The sequence below is a fragment of the Notamacropus eugenii genome, chromosome 3 (genome assembly GCF_028372415.1).
Source record: "Notamacropus eugenii isolate mMacEug1 chromosome 3, mMacEug1.pri_v2, whole genome shotgun sequence".
In the NCBI taxonomy this organism is placed as follows: Eukaryota; Metazoa; Chordata; class Mammalia; order Diprotodontia; family Macropodidae; genus Notamacropus; species Notamacropus eugenii.
The window spans coordinates 180,497,524-180,511,695 of NC_092874.1; the positions used below are offsets into that span (position 1 = coordinate 180,497,524).

Genomic DNA, 14,172 nt, shown 5'->3' on the forward strand with positions numbered 1-14,172 from the left:
GTATTTAATTGCTTACCTTTTTTTTGTTTGGTATTTTATTTTTCCTCAATTACATGTAAAAATAATTCTCTCCCTTCCTCCCTTCCCTCATTGAGGTGAGCAATTTGATATAGCTTATACATATGTAGTCATGTAAAACATTTCCATAATAGTCATGTTGTGAAACAAAATATAGACAAAAAAAGAACTTTTAAGAAAAATAAAGTTAAAAAAAGTATGCTTCAGTCTGCATTCAGACACCATCAGTTCTTTCCCTGGGGAGAGATAGCATTTTTCATCATAAGTCCTTCAGAGTTGTCTAGTATCATTGTATTACTAAGAATTGGGAAGTCATTCACAGCCCATCATTTTACAATATTGCTGTTACTTCGTATACACTACCTGTCACTTTGTATCAGCTTCTGTAAGTCTTTCCAGGTTTTTATGAGAGCATTCTGCTCATCATTTCTTATAGCACAATACCATTCCATCACAATCACATAACCAGCTTGTTTAGCCATTCCCCACTTGATGGGCATCCCCTCAATTTCCAATTCTTTGCCAGAAAAGAGCTGCTTGCTATAAATATCTTTCTACATATAGGTTCTTTTCCTTTTTGCTTTTTATCTCTTTTGGGATACAGACCTAGTAACAGTGTTGTTAGGTCAAGCATATACATGGTTTTATAGCCCTTTGGGCATAGTTCCAAATGGCTCTACTGAATAGTTGAATCAGGTCCCAACTCCACAAACAGTGCATTAATGTCTCATTTTTCCCTACATCCCCTCCAACATTTGTCATTTTCCTTTCTGCCCCGTTAACCAATCTTAATAGATAGGAGGTAGTACTTCAGTGTTGTCTTAATTTGTATTTCTCCAATCAATGATTTAGAGCATTTTCTTTCATATGGCTATAGATAGCATTGATTACTTAATCCGAAAATCGTTCTTATCTTTTGATCATTTATTAAATGGGGAATGGCTCTTGTTTTTATAAATTTGACTCAGTTCTCTGTATGTTTGAGAAATGAGGCCTCTATCAGAGGAACTTGCTTCACAATTTTTTCACAGTTAAAATTGCTAATTGTATTTCCCTCTCCTATTTTTGCCTCTGTTTATCCTATTCTCTCTCCTTTCCTCCTCAAAAGTGTTTTGCTTCTGATTACCCCTTCCTCCAATCTGCCCTCCCTTCTATCACTTCCCCACTCCCCTCCCCTTATCCTCTTTCCTTCCTACGTTGCTGTAGGGTAGACTTCTATATCCAGTTGACTGTGTATTTATTCCGTCTTTGAGCTGGTTCCAGTGAGAATTAGGTTCACTCGCACCCTGTTACTTCCTCTATCTTTCCCTCCACTGTAAAAGCTTTTTCTTGCCTTGTTTTATGTGAGATAATTTATCCCTTTCTGCCTTCCCCTTTTTCCCAGTGCATTCCTCTCCTTAATTTTATTTTTTTTTAGATATCATCCCTTCATATTCAATTCCAGTCTGTGCACTCTGTCTATATATGTTCCTCCTAAAAACTCTAATAATGAGAAAGTCTTATGAGTTCCAAGTATCATCTTCCCATGTAGGAATGTAAACAATTTAACCTTATTAAGTCCCTTATGATTTCTCTTTCCTGTTTACTTTTTTATGCTTCTCTAGAGTCTTGTATTTGAAAGTTAGATTTTCTATTCAGCACATGTTTTTTCATCAAGAATGCTTGAAAGTCCTCTATTTCATTGAATGTCTATTTTTGCCCCTGAAGGATTATCCTTAATTTTGCTGAGTAGGTGATTCTTGGTTGTAGTCCTTTGCTCTCTGAAATATCATATTTCAAGCCTTCTGATCCTTTAATGTAGAAGCTGCTAAATCTGTGTTATCCTGACTGTGGCTCTATAAAACTTGAATTGTTTCTTTCTGGCTGTTCACAGCATTTTCTCCTTGACCTGGGAGCTATGGAATTTGGCTATTCCTGGGAGTTTTCATTTTGGGATCTCTTTGAGGAGATTATTGGTAGATTCTTTCAATTTCTGTTTTATCTTCAGGTTCTAGAATATGATGGTAGTTTTCCTTGATAGTTTCTTGAAAAATGATGTGTAGGCTATTTTTTTGATCATAGCTTTCAGGTAGTCCAGTAATTTTTAAATTATCTATCCTAGATCTGTTTTCCAGATCAGTTATTTTTCTATTGAGATAGTTCACATTGCCTTCTATTTTGTTTTGTTTTGTTCGTCTCTTGATATCTCATATGTTTGCTCAATTCTAATTTTTAAGGAATTGTTTTCTTCATTGAGATTTTGTACCTCCTTTTCCATTTGGCCAATTTCACTTTTTAAGGATTTTTTTCTTCAGTGAATTTTTGTGCCTCTTTTTCCATTTGGCCAATTCTGCTTTTCAGTACATTGTTATTGTTTTTGTGTACCTTTTTTATCATTTGGCCTAGTCTATATTTTAAGATGTTATTTTTCATGTGTGTGTCTGTGTCTCCTTTACCAAGCTATTGATTTTTTTGCCCATGATTTTCTTGTATGCTCTCATTTCTCTTCCCAGTTTTTCTTCCATCTCTTTTACTTGATTTTCAAAATCCTTTTTGAGTTCTTCATGGCCTAAGATCGATTCATACTTTTCTTGGAGGCTTTAGCTTGTAGGAGCTTTAACTTTGTTATTTTCTTCTGAGTGTGTTTTGATCTTCTTTGTCACCATAGTAACTTTCTACGATCAGCTCTTTTTTTCTGTTGTTTGCTTATTTTTCCAGGCCATTTCTTGCCTTTTAACTCTTTATAAAGTGGGGCTTTGCTTACAGGGAGGAGGGTGTAGAGTCCCAAACTTCAGGGTTGTTGTGCAGCTCTTTTCAGAGATACTTCTAGGGATCTATATGCTTTTAGTCCTTTCAAGGTAGTATGATGTAAGGAGAGCTGTTTTACTCTGCTATCCTTTGCTCTGGTCTGTGAGAGACCATAGACACCCTTTCTGCCCTAGAACTGTGACAAGGGTCCCTGCTCCACTGCTGCCTGCTGCCACCTAGGACTTTGATCCAGATCTGAGTATGGGCAAAGCAACAGAGTCCTACCCCCAGTGCCAGCAGAGAAACCCCTGTAATATCCTTCTGACCAGTTGTTAGACCTTATTTTTTGTGAGCTGAGAACTCTGGAAACAACCACTGCTGATTCAGTGATTCCACAGGTCTGCTCCTGGTTTGCTGGGGCTGGCCCTCTGCTGGCATGATTTGGGCTAGATTGATCTTCCCTGCTGATCTTCTGAATTGTCATTGGCTGGAGAATTATTTTACCCCATTGTTTTGTGGGTTCTGCTGCTCCAGGGATTGTTTTATGGCATAATTTAAAGGCATTTATAGGGGTTTGGGGGAGAGCTGAGACAAGTTGTCGCCTTTTCTCTGCCATCTTGGCTCTGCCTCTGAACTGCTTGACTTTTAAGTGGCGTTGTGTACATTAACAATTCTGACTAACAGTGTTTAAGAATGAGGGGTGTTGTGGCCTGGAACAGGAGGACCTGAGTTTTAGTCCTCTCACTGAAGAAATAGTGTGACCCTGGTCAAGTTGCTCCTTTACTGTTGATTGACAACTCTTCTAAGAGTTGAAGTTATGGAACAATTGCTCATTTCCATTGGTTGAGGGGAATCTCTTCCCCCTAAATTCCTTATATCTAAGAAATTCCAGGACTTCCTCCACCCTCTCCCTCACTATCCAGTAGCATAACACAACAATCACTTTTCATTTTGATTGATGTGTATTTTAGATTTTCTTGGAAAGGGAAAACTTTTGCATATCCTTTACATATCCTTATGTGTACCTTTAAAGCAATTGCACACATATTTAAATGGGAGATGTTTTCACAGGTTTTTTTTTTAGAAAGCTAGAATCAAGCTTCATTAGTAAAAAACCAAACTTTTGCAATTATATCTATTACATCTAATGATAGGCAAAGTACTTTGTAGTCATTAAAGTGTTAGTGAAAATGTGGTTAGAGTTCAGTCTTAGGTATTCTGACTGTAAAAATCATACTGATGAGTTACAAATTGCAGAATTGGAGAAAAAGGATTAGATGGCAGATCCGTTTAAGTATAGTATTCCCTTTTAATTTACCCAGGAAAATGTATACAGTTCTACAAAGTGAAATCAAATTATTAAAATTTATTATAACACATCCAAAGCTAAGACATTTAGTTGTCTTCACTGTCACAAAGCCTTTTATATAGAACCTGAATCTTTCTATTTCAGTTTAAGCCCATTTTCTTCCATTTGAGAATGGCAGCTCACTCCCTTCTCTATAACAATATTGTGTATACTTCTGTTTTGTCATTTCTTAGCTGCCTTTTTCTTAAGCTAAACAATCTCAGACTTAAATCTTTTCTCCTAACTGTTACCTTACAACATTTTAAATTGTGATCTGAATTTTTCCAAAGATGTTCTTGGCATTCCTAAATTATGGAATCTAGAACTTGACTCAGCAGATATTCTACTTTGTAATTGTAATTTTTCAGTAGTGATTAAGAGCATGCTATTATACAGTAATCTAGAAGAAGTTTTTGAAATTTAGAAAGGAACTCATCAGAAAACAAAAAAAAAAATTGCATTTTCTCCACAACTTAGGAATAGAAAAAAAAGCTCTATTTTATGAAACTATTACGTGATCTTAGAATTTTTTTGTCCCTTGGTTTAAAAATTTGAGTAATAACATAATATCCATGTAAATAAAATAGCCCACTTTTTGTCATATTTTCTAGGGTAATAATACTTAATACTTACTTATAGTAATAATACTATACTTTAAAGAAAAAATTAAAATGAACCCTTTTTAATTTATCCCAAGTCGAGTTCCACAGAGCTGTCTTACCATCTGAATCAAGTGTAAAGTAAAAGTTATGATAGAATTTAGCTTCATGGAGTTTTTTCAAGTTGATTTGGATAACATTAACCTAGGCTGTCATTGAAAGTCATCACAATAATTTCATTCTGTCCTATAAGAAATGATAAATTCTGATTGACAGTATTTGATTAAATAATTCAGTAAATCTGTTCAGACTTATCAAGGAAGAAGATAAGCTAGAAGAACCAGTGTGAATTGTTAATCTTTTGGTGATAGAGATTTATGAATTAAGAAACTCTTTGAGATCTAGGCTAAACTAGAAGCCCAAATTGGGAAACACTGATGATCTTTAAACCTAATGTCTCCTTGTTAGTTTATACTTATATTTTAGCTCTCAATATAATTTTTAAAAATCAGTGTGAGTCATCTTCCTTCACTGATTTGCAAAAGTAAATATCTTGATTAATTTCAGAGACAAGAAGAATTCATCATTTCCGGATTGTAATCGCACCAGGAAGCTAGAAATATATCAATCAATAAAAATTTCTAAGTGCCTACTCTGTGCTGGGCACTATTAAGCACTAGAAATAAAAAGAATAATTTCTGCCTTCAAGGAGGTTACATTCTATTGAAGGAAACAGTATGTACACACACAGTTAGATTGTGACTCAGAATAAATCCTTTTATGGCATTTCAGTAGTGTGAATTTTGATAGGGTAGAGAGTATGGATGAGTGATTTAAGAGAAGAGGAGAGTGGTATTTTGCAAATTGACGGTGTATATTTGAAATTTTCTTCTTCATTAGCCCAAGTGGAAAAAAATTGGGTGAAAGTTATGAGACAAATTTTGCTCAATATGAGGAGAAACTTGGAAGCCTCATGACATAGTTCTCCATCTTTGTAGATCTTTAAACAGAGCTAAATAACTGTTTGATGAGACTGTTATGGGGTGGAAGGGATTACTGTTTCAGATGAGAGTTTGGCTAGATGATTTCAAGGTGCTCTGAGATTCTATGAAATTGAATAGTTTAGGTTTTTTTTTCTTGCACTTTTCATCACTTCCGGGTAACTTATAACCCAGTGTAAAAATGACCCACCAAAAAGATTAGCATTTGACTGCAATTTAATTTTAAAAGAGTTGCCTATGGTCACTGAGACGTTGTGACTTGCCTGTGATCTCTTAGTACATGTCAAAGACAGGACCCAGTCATACTCCACTCTGATCTTCTGATCGCTACCTTATGCTTCATATCTAAGTAGAACTTGCTTGTTTTTAAATCGAAAATTAGCTCCTAAATAGAGGAAAGAATAACTGATAGATCTAAGCTACATATCTGAAACAATTCATTAAAACTTGCTGTTCCAAACTGCTAATTACATTGGAGGTTGAAGTCATAAATTATGGTACGAAAACATACCATATGTTTTGGTTTTCTGGCATAAATGTTATGACATACATGTGTTATTGTGTACATGTGACTCAGACCCTAATACTTTTATGAGATAATGGTTATTAATTGCCACAGGATTCAAAACAGCACAAGTATAGAGAACTTTTTGATGTTTCTGTTATTGGAAGAAAATTACTCTAAATGCAACAGCTAATAATAATTATAACTATATTTTGTTCAGTTTTATTTCTCACAACTACTGATGACAAGCTTAAAAAGGTAAGCTTTAGTTTCAGTTGTCATTGGTATCATAAGTAAAGACCCCTTTACAGTAATTGGACTTCAAAAATGATTTGAAAAACATTTAGTTAACGTGTGTGCAAAATGTATGGTTTGTTAATGACATATTAGTAGTACAAGTAAGATTATTTTCATTACACTGTCATTGATTTATCTATACCATACACTTTCCTATTATAACAAAATCACATTTATATTGTGCTTTTCTGTTTACAAAGCACTTTTATCACAGTTATCTTGTGAGCTCGGTAATAAAAATATTATTTTCCCTTGTACAGATGAGGAAACTGGACCCCAGAAGAGTTAAGTGGTTGGTTCAGGGTCTTACAGATAGTAAATGGCATAAATGGGATTCAAACCTAGGTCTTTTTCATTCCACATCTAATGTTCTTTCCATTATACCATATTGCCTGTTGTTGTGATTAACGTTGAATTGATTCTGATTTGATCCCCTTTGCTCATCAAATAATGTTCTACTCAGAAGATGGATACAATAATTTGTCTTTTCCACCTCTGATATCTCTGTTCTGTCTGTCTTCGTCCTTTTTTCTGTGATCTATCTCAAAGTATTTCTCAGATTTAATCTTCTCACTCATTTGTCACTTCTACCCCAGTGCTTTAAAAAGGGGTGGAGGTGACCGTGAGTTCTTGAAGCATATGCCAGGAGCGTCAAGCTCTGGAAGGTACTAAATCACCCAGAAGGACTTAGTGTGGATCTATATGAGTATCAGGCAGTGGGGAGCAGACTTTGGGCAAATTATTTAACCTTTTTGGATCTTGGTGTCCTCATCCGTCAAATGAGGAAATTCCTTAGCTGATCTCCCAGAGGACTTTATGTTTGTTGTATGAGGACCAAACTAGCCATATTGGAAGAGGCTTATTTCCACATTGTTGTCCACCACAATAATTGACAAAAAAACTCTACTAAGGTGTGGAGAGGTTGTAATCTGTGTAAGTGGAAAGAATGCCTGTCTTGATGAAATTACAGTCTTTTGAAATATTGAAGTAGCAGGAGATAATTCTCTTGCAAAATAAGAAAAAGCTTGAGGTTGAATGGAAAAAACTATCAATATTGATAATCTTATACGTACATTTTACATAAATACACATTGTGTGTATATAAAGTCTTGATACTGCCTTTTGCTATTGACAGCAAGTACTTTGAAATTTGAAAAATTATTTAGAGTATAAAAATAGCTTATCACTTAAATGCCCTTTGTATAAAAATAGTTCATATTTTCTAATACGTCCTTTTTAAAAATTTGATTTGTAATTACTCTTGCAAACTTATAGTGCATTTTACTAAACTTAATCATGATATACTGAATAAAACCGTTTTTAAACATTATGGTACATAACTGTCCACCTTTTTTCTCAGCTTCTCAGAAGTGCCCTCTACTGGCCAATATTTTGCTTTTGATACTACATTTTTATTTATACTGAGATTCTTTAGTTCTAATTTATTGAGGTATATGACAATTTTAGAAAAATATGGCAGTCTCAGAAACATTATCTTATTCTTAGAAAATCATTAGTTTAACTTTAATGATGTACACTTAATTCTTTAATTTTCTTTCATATGTATATAGAAACTTTATTAATATGTACACAATTGAACCAGTATATTTATGTCTGTTTTTGTTGAACTTAAAGGATCATTCTGAAAATCACTACAGTTGTAGGCTAAAGTTAGATCAGTCAATCAACAGGCATTTATTAAACACTGAACATATGCCAGGCCCTATGCTAGGAATAAGGATACAAATGAAAAGAATGAAATATCTCCACTCAAAAAGATCTTATATGTATTTTGGAGACACATCCATATATAAGCATGTCAATAATAAATACAAAGAGAATGGATAAAAATTAAATGCATAATATGATAGGGCACTACCTTATCATCCAGCTTATGCTAAAAAGAGATATTGTTCTGCTGCTGAACTTCCTTAGCGAAGCCTCAGAATTTGTCTGTTTCTTTTCATTGAACTTGAAGATCAAAAATCACATAGCACTTTTGTTAATGTGTCACATCTTAAACTTTTTTAATACATAATTTTAAAACACAAAACCTCAAAGATGCTCAGTCAGTGATCATTAGTTGAAGTGCCTGTTTTGTGTCAGGCTCTGTGCATAGTGATGTTCATTACTTTAGTACTTTGGTGGATCGGTGACCTCATCACTGAGCATTTTTCCAGAGATGCAGAGCTGAAACCATCCATCCCTTATCCAATTTGACCCTATTCCCTGTCTTCCCATAAGTCTTTCGTAGCAGGTCTACCTAATGTGCCAGAGGCACTAAGTCTTCAAAATGAGTATCAGTGCTACATGCGGGCTCTCAATCTGGTTATCCTTCACTCTTGTTGCTTTAATAGCAGCCCATTTTCTTGGTTATATAGCTCTTTGATATTTTTATACTACTTGTGCATAATTTTGATTGCTAATAACAAGTTGCAAAATACCTATATCTGCTATACATCTCTTCCCCCTGGATGATTTGCAATTTTCAAAAGATTTTGGAAATCATAGTAGTTATGCAAAAGGATTTTTAGGAATTTTGAGATTGAACTTCTTGATTTCATTGGTATAGGGAATTTTTCCTTAGGAAGCTTTCTTAATGCAGATTGGCACTTGCTCCACAGTTTCTGATCATGGAGCCATGAGAGGTTAAATGACTTGCCCAGGATCACATGCCAGGATGAGCCAGAGGTAGAATTTTAACTCTGTCTTCCTTACTCAGGTCAGCTTTTTGTTATAATACACAGCATCTTTATCAAAGGAGATGCTGATTTTATAAGGTGGGATTTTATTTCAGAGAGAATCTTAGGGTTGTTGAAAATGTTCTGTAGTTTTCCATGTGCAGTCCGACATGTTTGTTTTCTCATTTAATTTGGGGCCCAGATCATTACCCATGTGCAGTGTCTATACAGGGCATTCATTCTGATGGACCAGTTTAATACCCTTTCTTAACTAAGTACATTGTATAATCTGGTAATAGGTTATTCTTCATCCACATGATTTTTTTCTTGAGTGGTTGTGAATCTACATTGCTATGCACTGTTCCAGCAGGATCATTTAAAGACTTCAGTCTTTACAGGGAATCCCTTTATATGGACTGGGTTGGGTAGCCCCCCATGATAGTGGTAAATTCCAGTGTATGTTAATATTTTTATGCCATGTTCTGTTTAATTCAACAGGTGGTCACCCAAAGTTTTCAGGAAATCCCATAAAATCTTAGCATTTATAATTGAAGGCATCTTTTTGGAAGAGAGCCTTTAAGCCTAGGTTTTTCTTTATGAATCAGAATTTTTAAAAAACAGTATACAAAAATATAAAAATAGTATAAAAAGTAAATATAGTGGACACTTTACTTCCTGTACCTCTCTTTCAGTCAGTTTGTGACTATGAAGATGAGATCTGATATAGAATATTATTTGTGAAAGTCTGCCCATTCCCTTATTTTCCTCTCTCATGTCTTAGATAATGTGCATAGATAAATTTTTGTAGAAGTAAGAAAATGGGTTTTTTGAATTGTAATTATTTATGTCCTCCTTGTCATTCCTCTGCAGCCCCCTGTGCCCTTAAAAATGTGTTGAGTCCAACATGGACTTCTTATGGTGATACTTTGTCTACTGTAGCTGTCCTTCCCATATTTCTTTTCTTTACAGTAGAATATAAGTTCCATGTGGTCAAGCACAGTTCTTTATTTTTTCTGTATATCCCCAGGTAAGGATATATTGAGTGCATAAGGAATGGTTGCATATAGTATAAAAACTATTGTCTTTGGGATTCATTAATTGCTTTTCTGTTACTCTTACTGCAGAAACTGAAGAGAGGACAAACAGAATTATGATGGCTATTTTATCTTACGTTCATTACCACAAGAATTCATCTGCTAATAATGAGTCTACTAGTGATGCATATCTTTCTTCTAAGATGGGTTTGTCTTAGGAAAGTAGACACAATCTGTTAGTAGGACTGTACGCAAAGACTTTCTATAATGGCAGAATTTACCAGAACTTGTATTTCACTCCTTTTGCCTTCAAGGACGCAGTGTCGTCTCCATTTCTTAATTAGAATTCAGAATAGGACTTTATTGTTTATACACACTTTGAATAGTATCCGTTTACTAAATATCTGAATTACTGTGAGTGTAACTTAAATTGGAGAGTCCATATGCATTAGAAGCCTATCAGAATTTTCACATGTTCAGGTCTGATAGCAGCCAGGATTTTTTGTGAAAGTAAATATAGTTAAAATTATTCTATGGAATAAAAAAAAGAAGTGCTCATGGATAGTAGTATAATGACTTTACCTGTTCGTGTTGTTGTTTGGACAGGGTTACAGTGTTTTTATTTCATTTGGAATCAGGAGACCTGGGTTTGAGTACTTTTTTAACATAAAAATTTTATTTGTTTCTAGTGACACAATATATGCTTTCAGATATGTGAATAAGAAGCAGAAAGTACAAACAAAAAATGAAACCAAATAAAACTAAACCCCCTAGCTCCATAAACAATTTAATAAAAAGCATTAAAAAATGGTTCCAAAGACTTGTGCATATAACTGTGCCTTTACCTTTTATTCCTTATTAATAAAAGTGCATTATGTTAAATAAGTTAGCACTAATGTTTTCTGTTTCATTTTTATGGGTTTTGCCTGTACTGTTTCATGTTGCTTCCTTCTCATAGTTGAAGTCAGTGTATATCAGGTCCTTTTGGTTTTACTTTTTTATTCTGTATAACTTATTGTCTTTCATATTTCTTTGTATTCTGCATATGTCATTCCCTCTGGTTGCGCTCTTTCTTTACCTCTTAACTAGTTGTGTTACTTTTGGGCAAGTTATTTAACTTCTTTGACTGTCTGTTTCCTTATGTATAAAATGAGGAGAGGGACTAGAAAACTCAATTTCCATATCCTTTCCTGCTCTAAAGTTCTCTTATTCAATTACCTATTTCAGTTAATGTATAAAGAAGGGTAATGCAGGGTTGTTTTTTTTTTTTTTAATTTCAAAAAGAGAAAGAGAAATCCCTCTGTATTTAAAAGGTCACTAAAAGTTTAAAGGCATTAACAGGATAGATCTAATATGACCCTCTTGCCTGTCCTTTTTAAAGCCTTCAATTTATATGTGGTAATTTGATGAAGATGTATAAAGACAAGGCCTATCTCTTCCCTATATAGTCTCCATTTACATTCAACAAATAGTTGTAAAGGACCTTCCTTGTTTAAGGTACTTTTCCAGAAGGGTCTGAAATATTGGAATGACCCCATTTCCATATCTACTTTTCTTTTGCCCCACATACAGTATTCACTTGAGTTTGGCAGATAATGTATAGTGCATTGATAAATGGCACTCTTAGATGTAAATTCTGACAACTTTTAATATTTTTGCTTAAAACTATAAAATATTTAATTTTAAATTAGTGGCTAACTTAGACATTTGCTTAGAATTGAAGCCTTGGGTAGATGACACTGAGTTACAAGGTGTATAATGCTAGCTTTAACCTCATGTCAGGGACATTGGGTGGATCAATTTCAGTAAGTATCCTAATGTCTACCTCCCATTGATACCTCTGCTTCCTTTCCTTTGAATTTACACTAGATTTTCTGTTTTCTGGCAACAATGACACTGAGTGTGTGGGGATCTCCGGAAAAGATGTGATTGCCAGGAGTCTGGGGGAAAGATTTGCATTGCAGTAACCCATCTCCCATTTTGTGGCACTGTCCTTAAGAATATCTTATTCTTTCTTTGATAGTCTGATTACATAATTTTCTTTTCATTTTGTAGTCAGAAACTCCTTAAAACTTCAGGTAAAAGGATCATGAACCCTACTGACTCCCATAAGATTTTTCTGGCCATCAATAGGCATACCTAAGAAAAATCACATTGTGCAGCCAAAGCACTTCAGAAGGCATTTGAATGTAAAATAATTATGAGTGTGTGTTTTGCCAGACACATAGAAAGTACTCAGGAAATAACTTGTGAGATCTATGATTTTGTTGGTATAGGTACTCCTGCCATTGATTCAAATGGCAGTTCCTCCAGTGCCTTTGGGTATGATCTTCCTGAGTTGCTTTGGCTAAAAAAAAAAATCATCACTTGGTGGTCAAACCTCCAGCCTTTCCTGATAGACTGGTCCTTAAGTGACAAGACCATTGTAGACCCATACTCACAGCCTTTCCAGCATGTATTCTCGTGGCACACCCTTTGAGGAGCCAAGATTATTGTTACACTGCAGGGAGGGATGGGAGTAGGACTTTAGTAGAATATAATAGGTTGATTAGACCATATTTAAACGAAATAACTTATCTTTATATTAATGATTGGTTTTTCTTTTCAGATTAAGTTCAACCTTGTTTAAATGATTTTTTATTTCAATATACTTGGTAGCATCACTACATCTCTGTACAGCACCTAGATAAAAAACAAAAGGTGCATTATAATAACCTAGATTATGTTTCTCCTTTCTCAGGATTCCTACAGGAAACAAGTAGTAATTGATGGAGAGACCTGTCTCTTGGATATTCTCGACACAGCAGGTCAAGAGGAATACAGTGCAATGAGGGACCAGTACATGAGGACTGGGGAGGGCTTTCTATGTGTATTTGCCATAAATAATACTAAATCGTTTGAAGATATTCACCATTATAGGTGGGTTTAAAACAAACCAATTTTAGAAAACAAAATTGGAGAACTGTTTAATTGCTTTATTCTAGGGAAATTTATGAATTTTGTAACTATATAAATCATAGATATTGCTCCAATAGCTGCATTAACATTGGTTGTATAAAACTGCCAGTCAACAACAGATATTTTTACAAATAGACAAAATTTTATTACTAAAGGGCCATGTTACATAAAAACCTGTTAACTTAAGAGACTGATTTCTTCTTCTCTTCTTTTTTCCGGGCCTGCTTCTCTTACCTTCTGTACTTAACCCCTGTTTCCTGACCTGCTAAGACAGGTCTGTGCAACCTGGCAGACTGCTTGCTGTACGCCAGAGGATTTCCTCTACAAACAAAGGATATTTTCCTCTACATTTTTCAAGGGCCACCTGAAATCCTTTGGCATGCGGGAAGTGACCTGTGGGCCGCAGGTGGTATAGGCCTGTTTTAAGAGCTGCTGTGCGGAGAATGTGGAACTTGGTGGTCTGCAGGAGAAAACTGGGACTTACACTGGTGCAAAGTATAATTTGGGATGGGAACACTGGTTGATGAACCAGCATATGTTTTATTTAGCTGTAAGAGGAGCTATGTAGGTAGAGCAGAAAAGCTATACAATATTCATAAGTTTACTCCCCCTCCCAAATCATTTAAAAAATAGTAATCAAGATTAGTAGTTTTTAGAATCTTAGGATCATAATAAAAAAAGTTGAAATATTTTCCATTTAGCTAAGTAGGTGCTTATCCTTTCTGATAGATCACACATTCTTGTTGTCATGTCCTCATAACCTTCAAATCTGCTAGAGGTTAGGAAAAAGAAAGAGAAATCCTATTGGCAACTTTCTGTAAGGCCTAAGAGTCACCTTTTCTCCTCCTTCTTTCTATGGCCTGTTCAGGAGCAGCTCTTGGTCACCAGTCATCTTTGAAAGAGACTAGTAGTTGTGGGGATGAATAAGGGCTTACCTCCTCATCCCAAGTCCAACATCTGCACAAGTCCTTTAATGCAGAATTAGATCACATGTGTCCTACATT

At 34.9% G+C, this 14,172-nt stretch overlaps 1 protein-coding gene across 5 annotated transcripts in view; it reads left to right on the forward strand.

Moving 5' to 3' along the window:
* KRAS (KRAS proto-oncogene, GTPase) overlaps positions 1-14,172 on the forward strand; it is a 38,895-nt gene that overhangs the window by 4,106 nt on the left and 20,617 nt on the right. For all 5 annotated transcript variants that reach the window (XM_072653470.1, XM_072653475.1, XM_072653472.1 and 2 more), the window contains exon 3: positions 12,951-13,129. In XM_072653470.1, the coding sequence (XP_072509571.1) occupies positions 12,951-13,129 (179 nt within the window). The remainder of the gene's footprint in view (positions 1-12,950; positions 13,130-14,172) is intronic.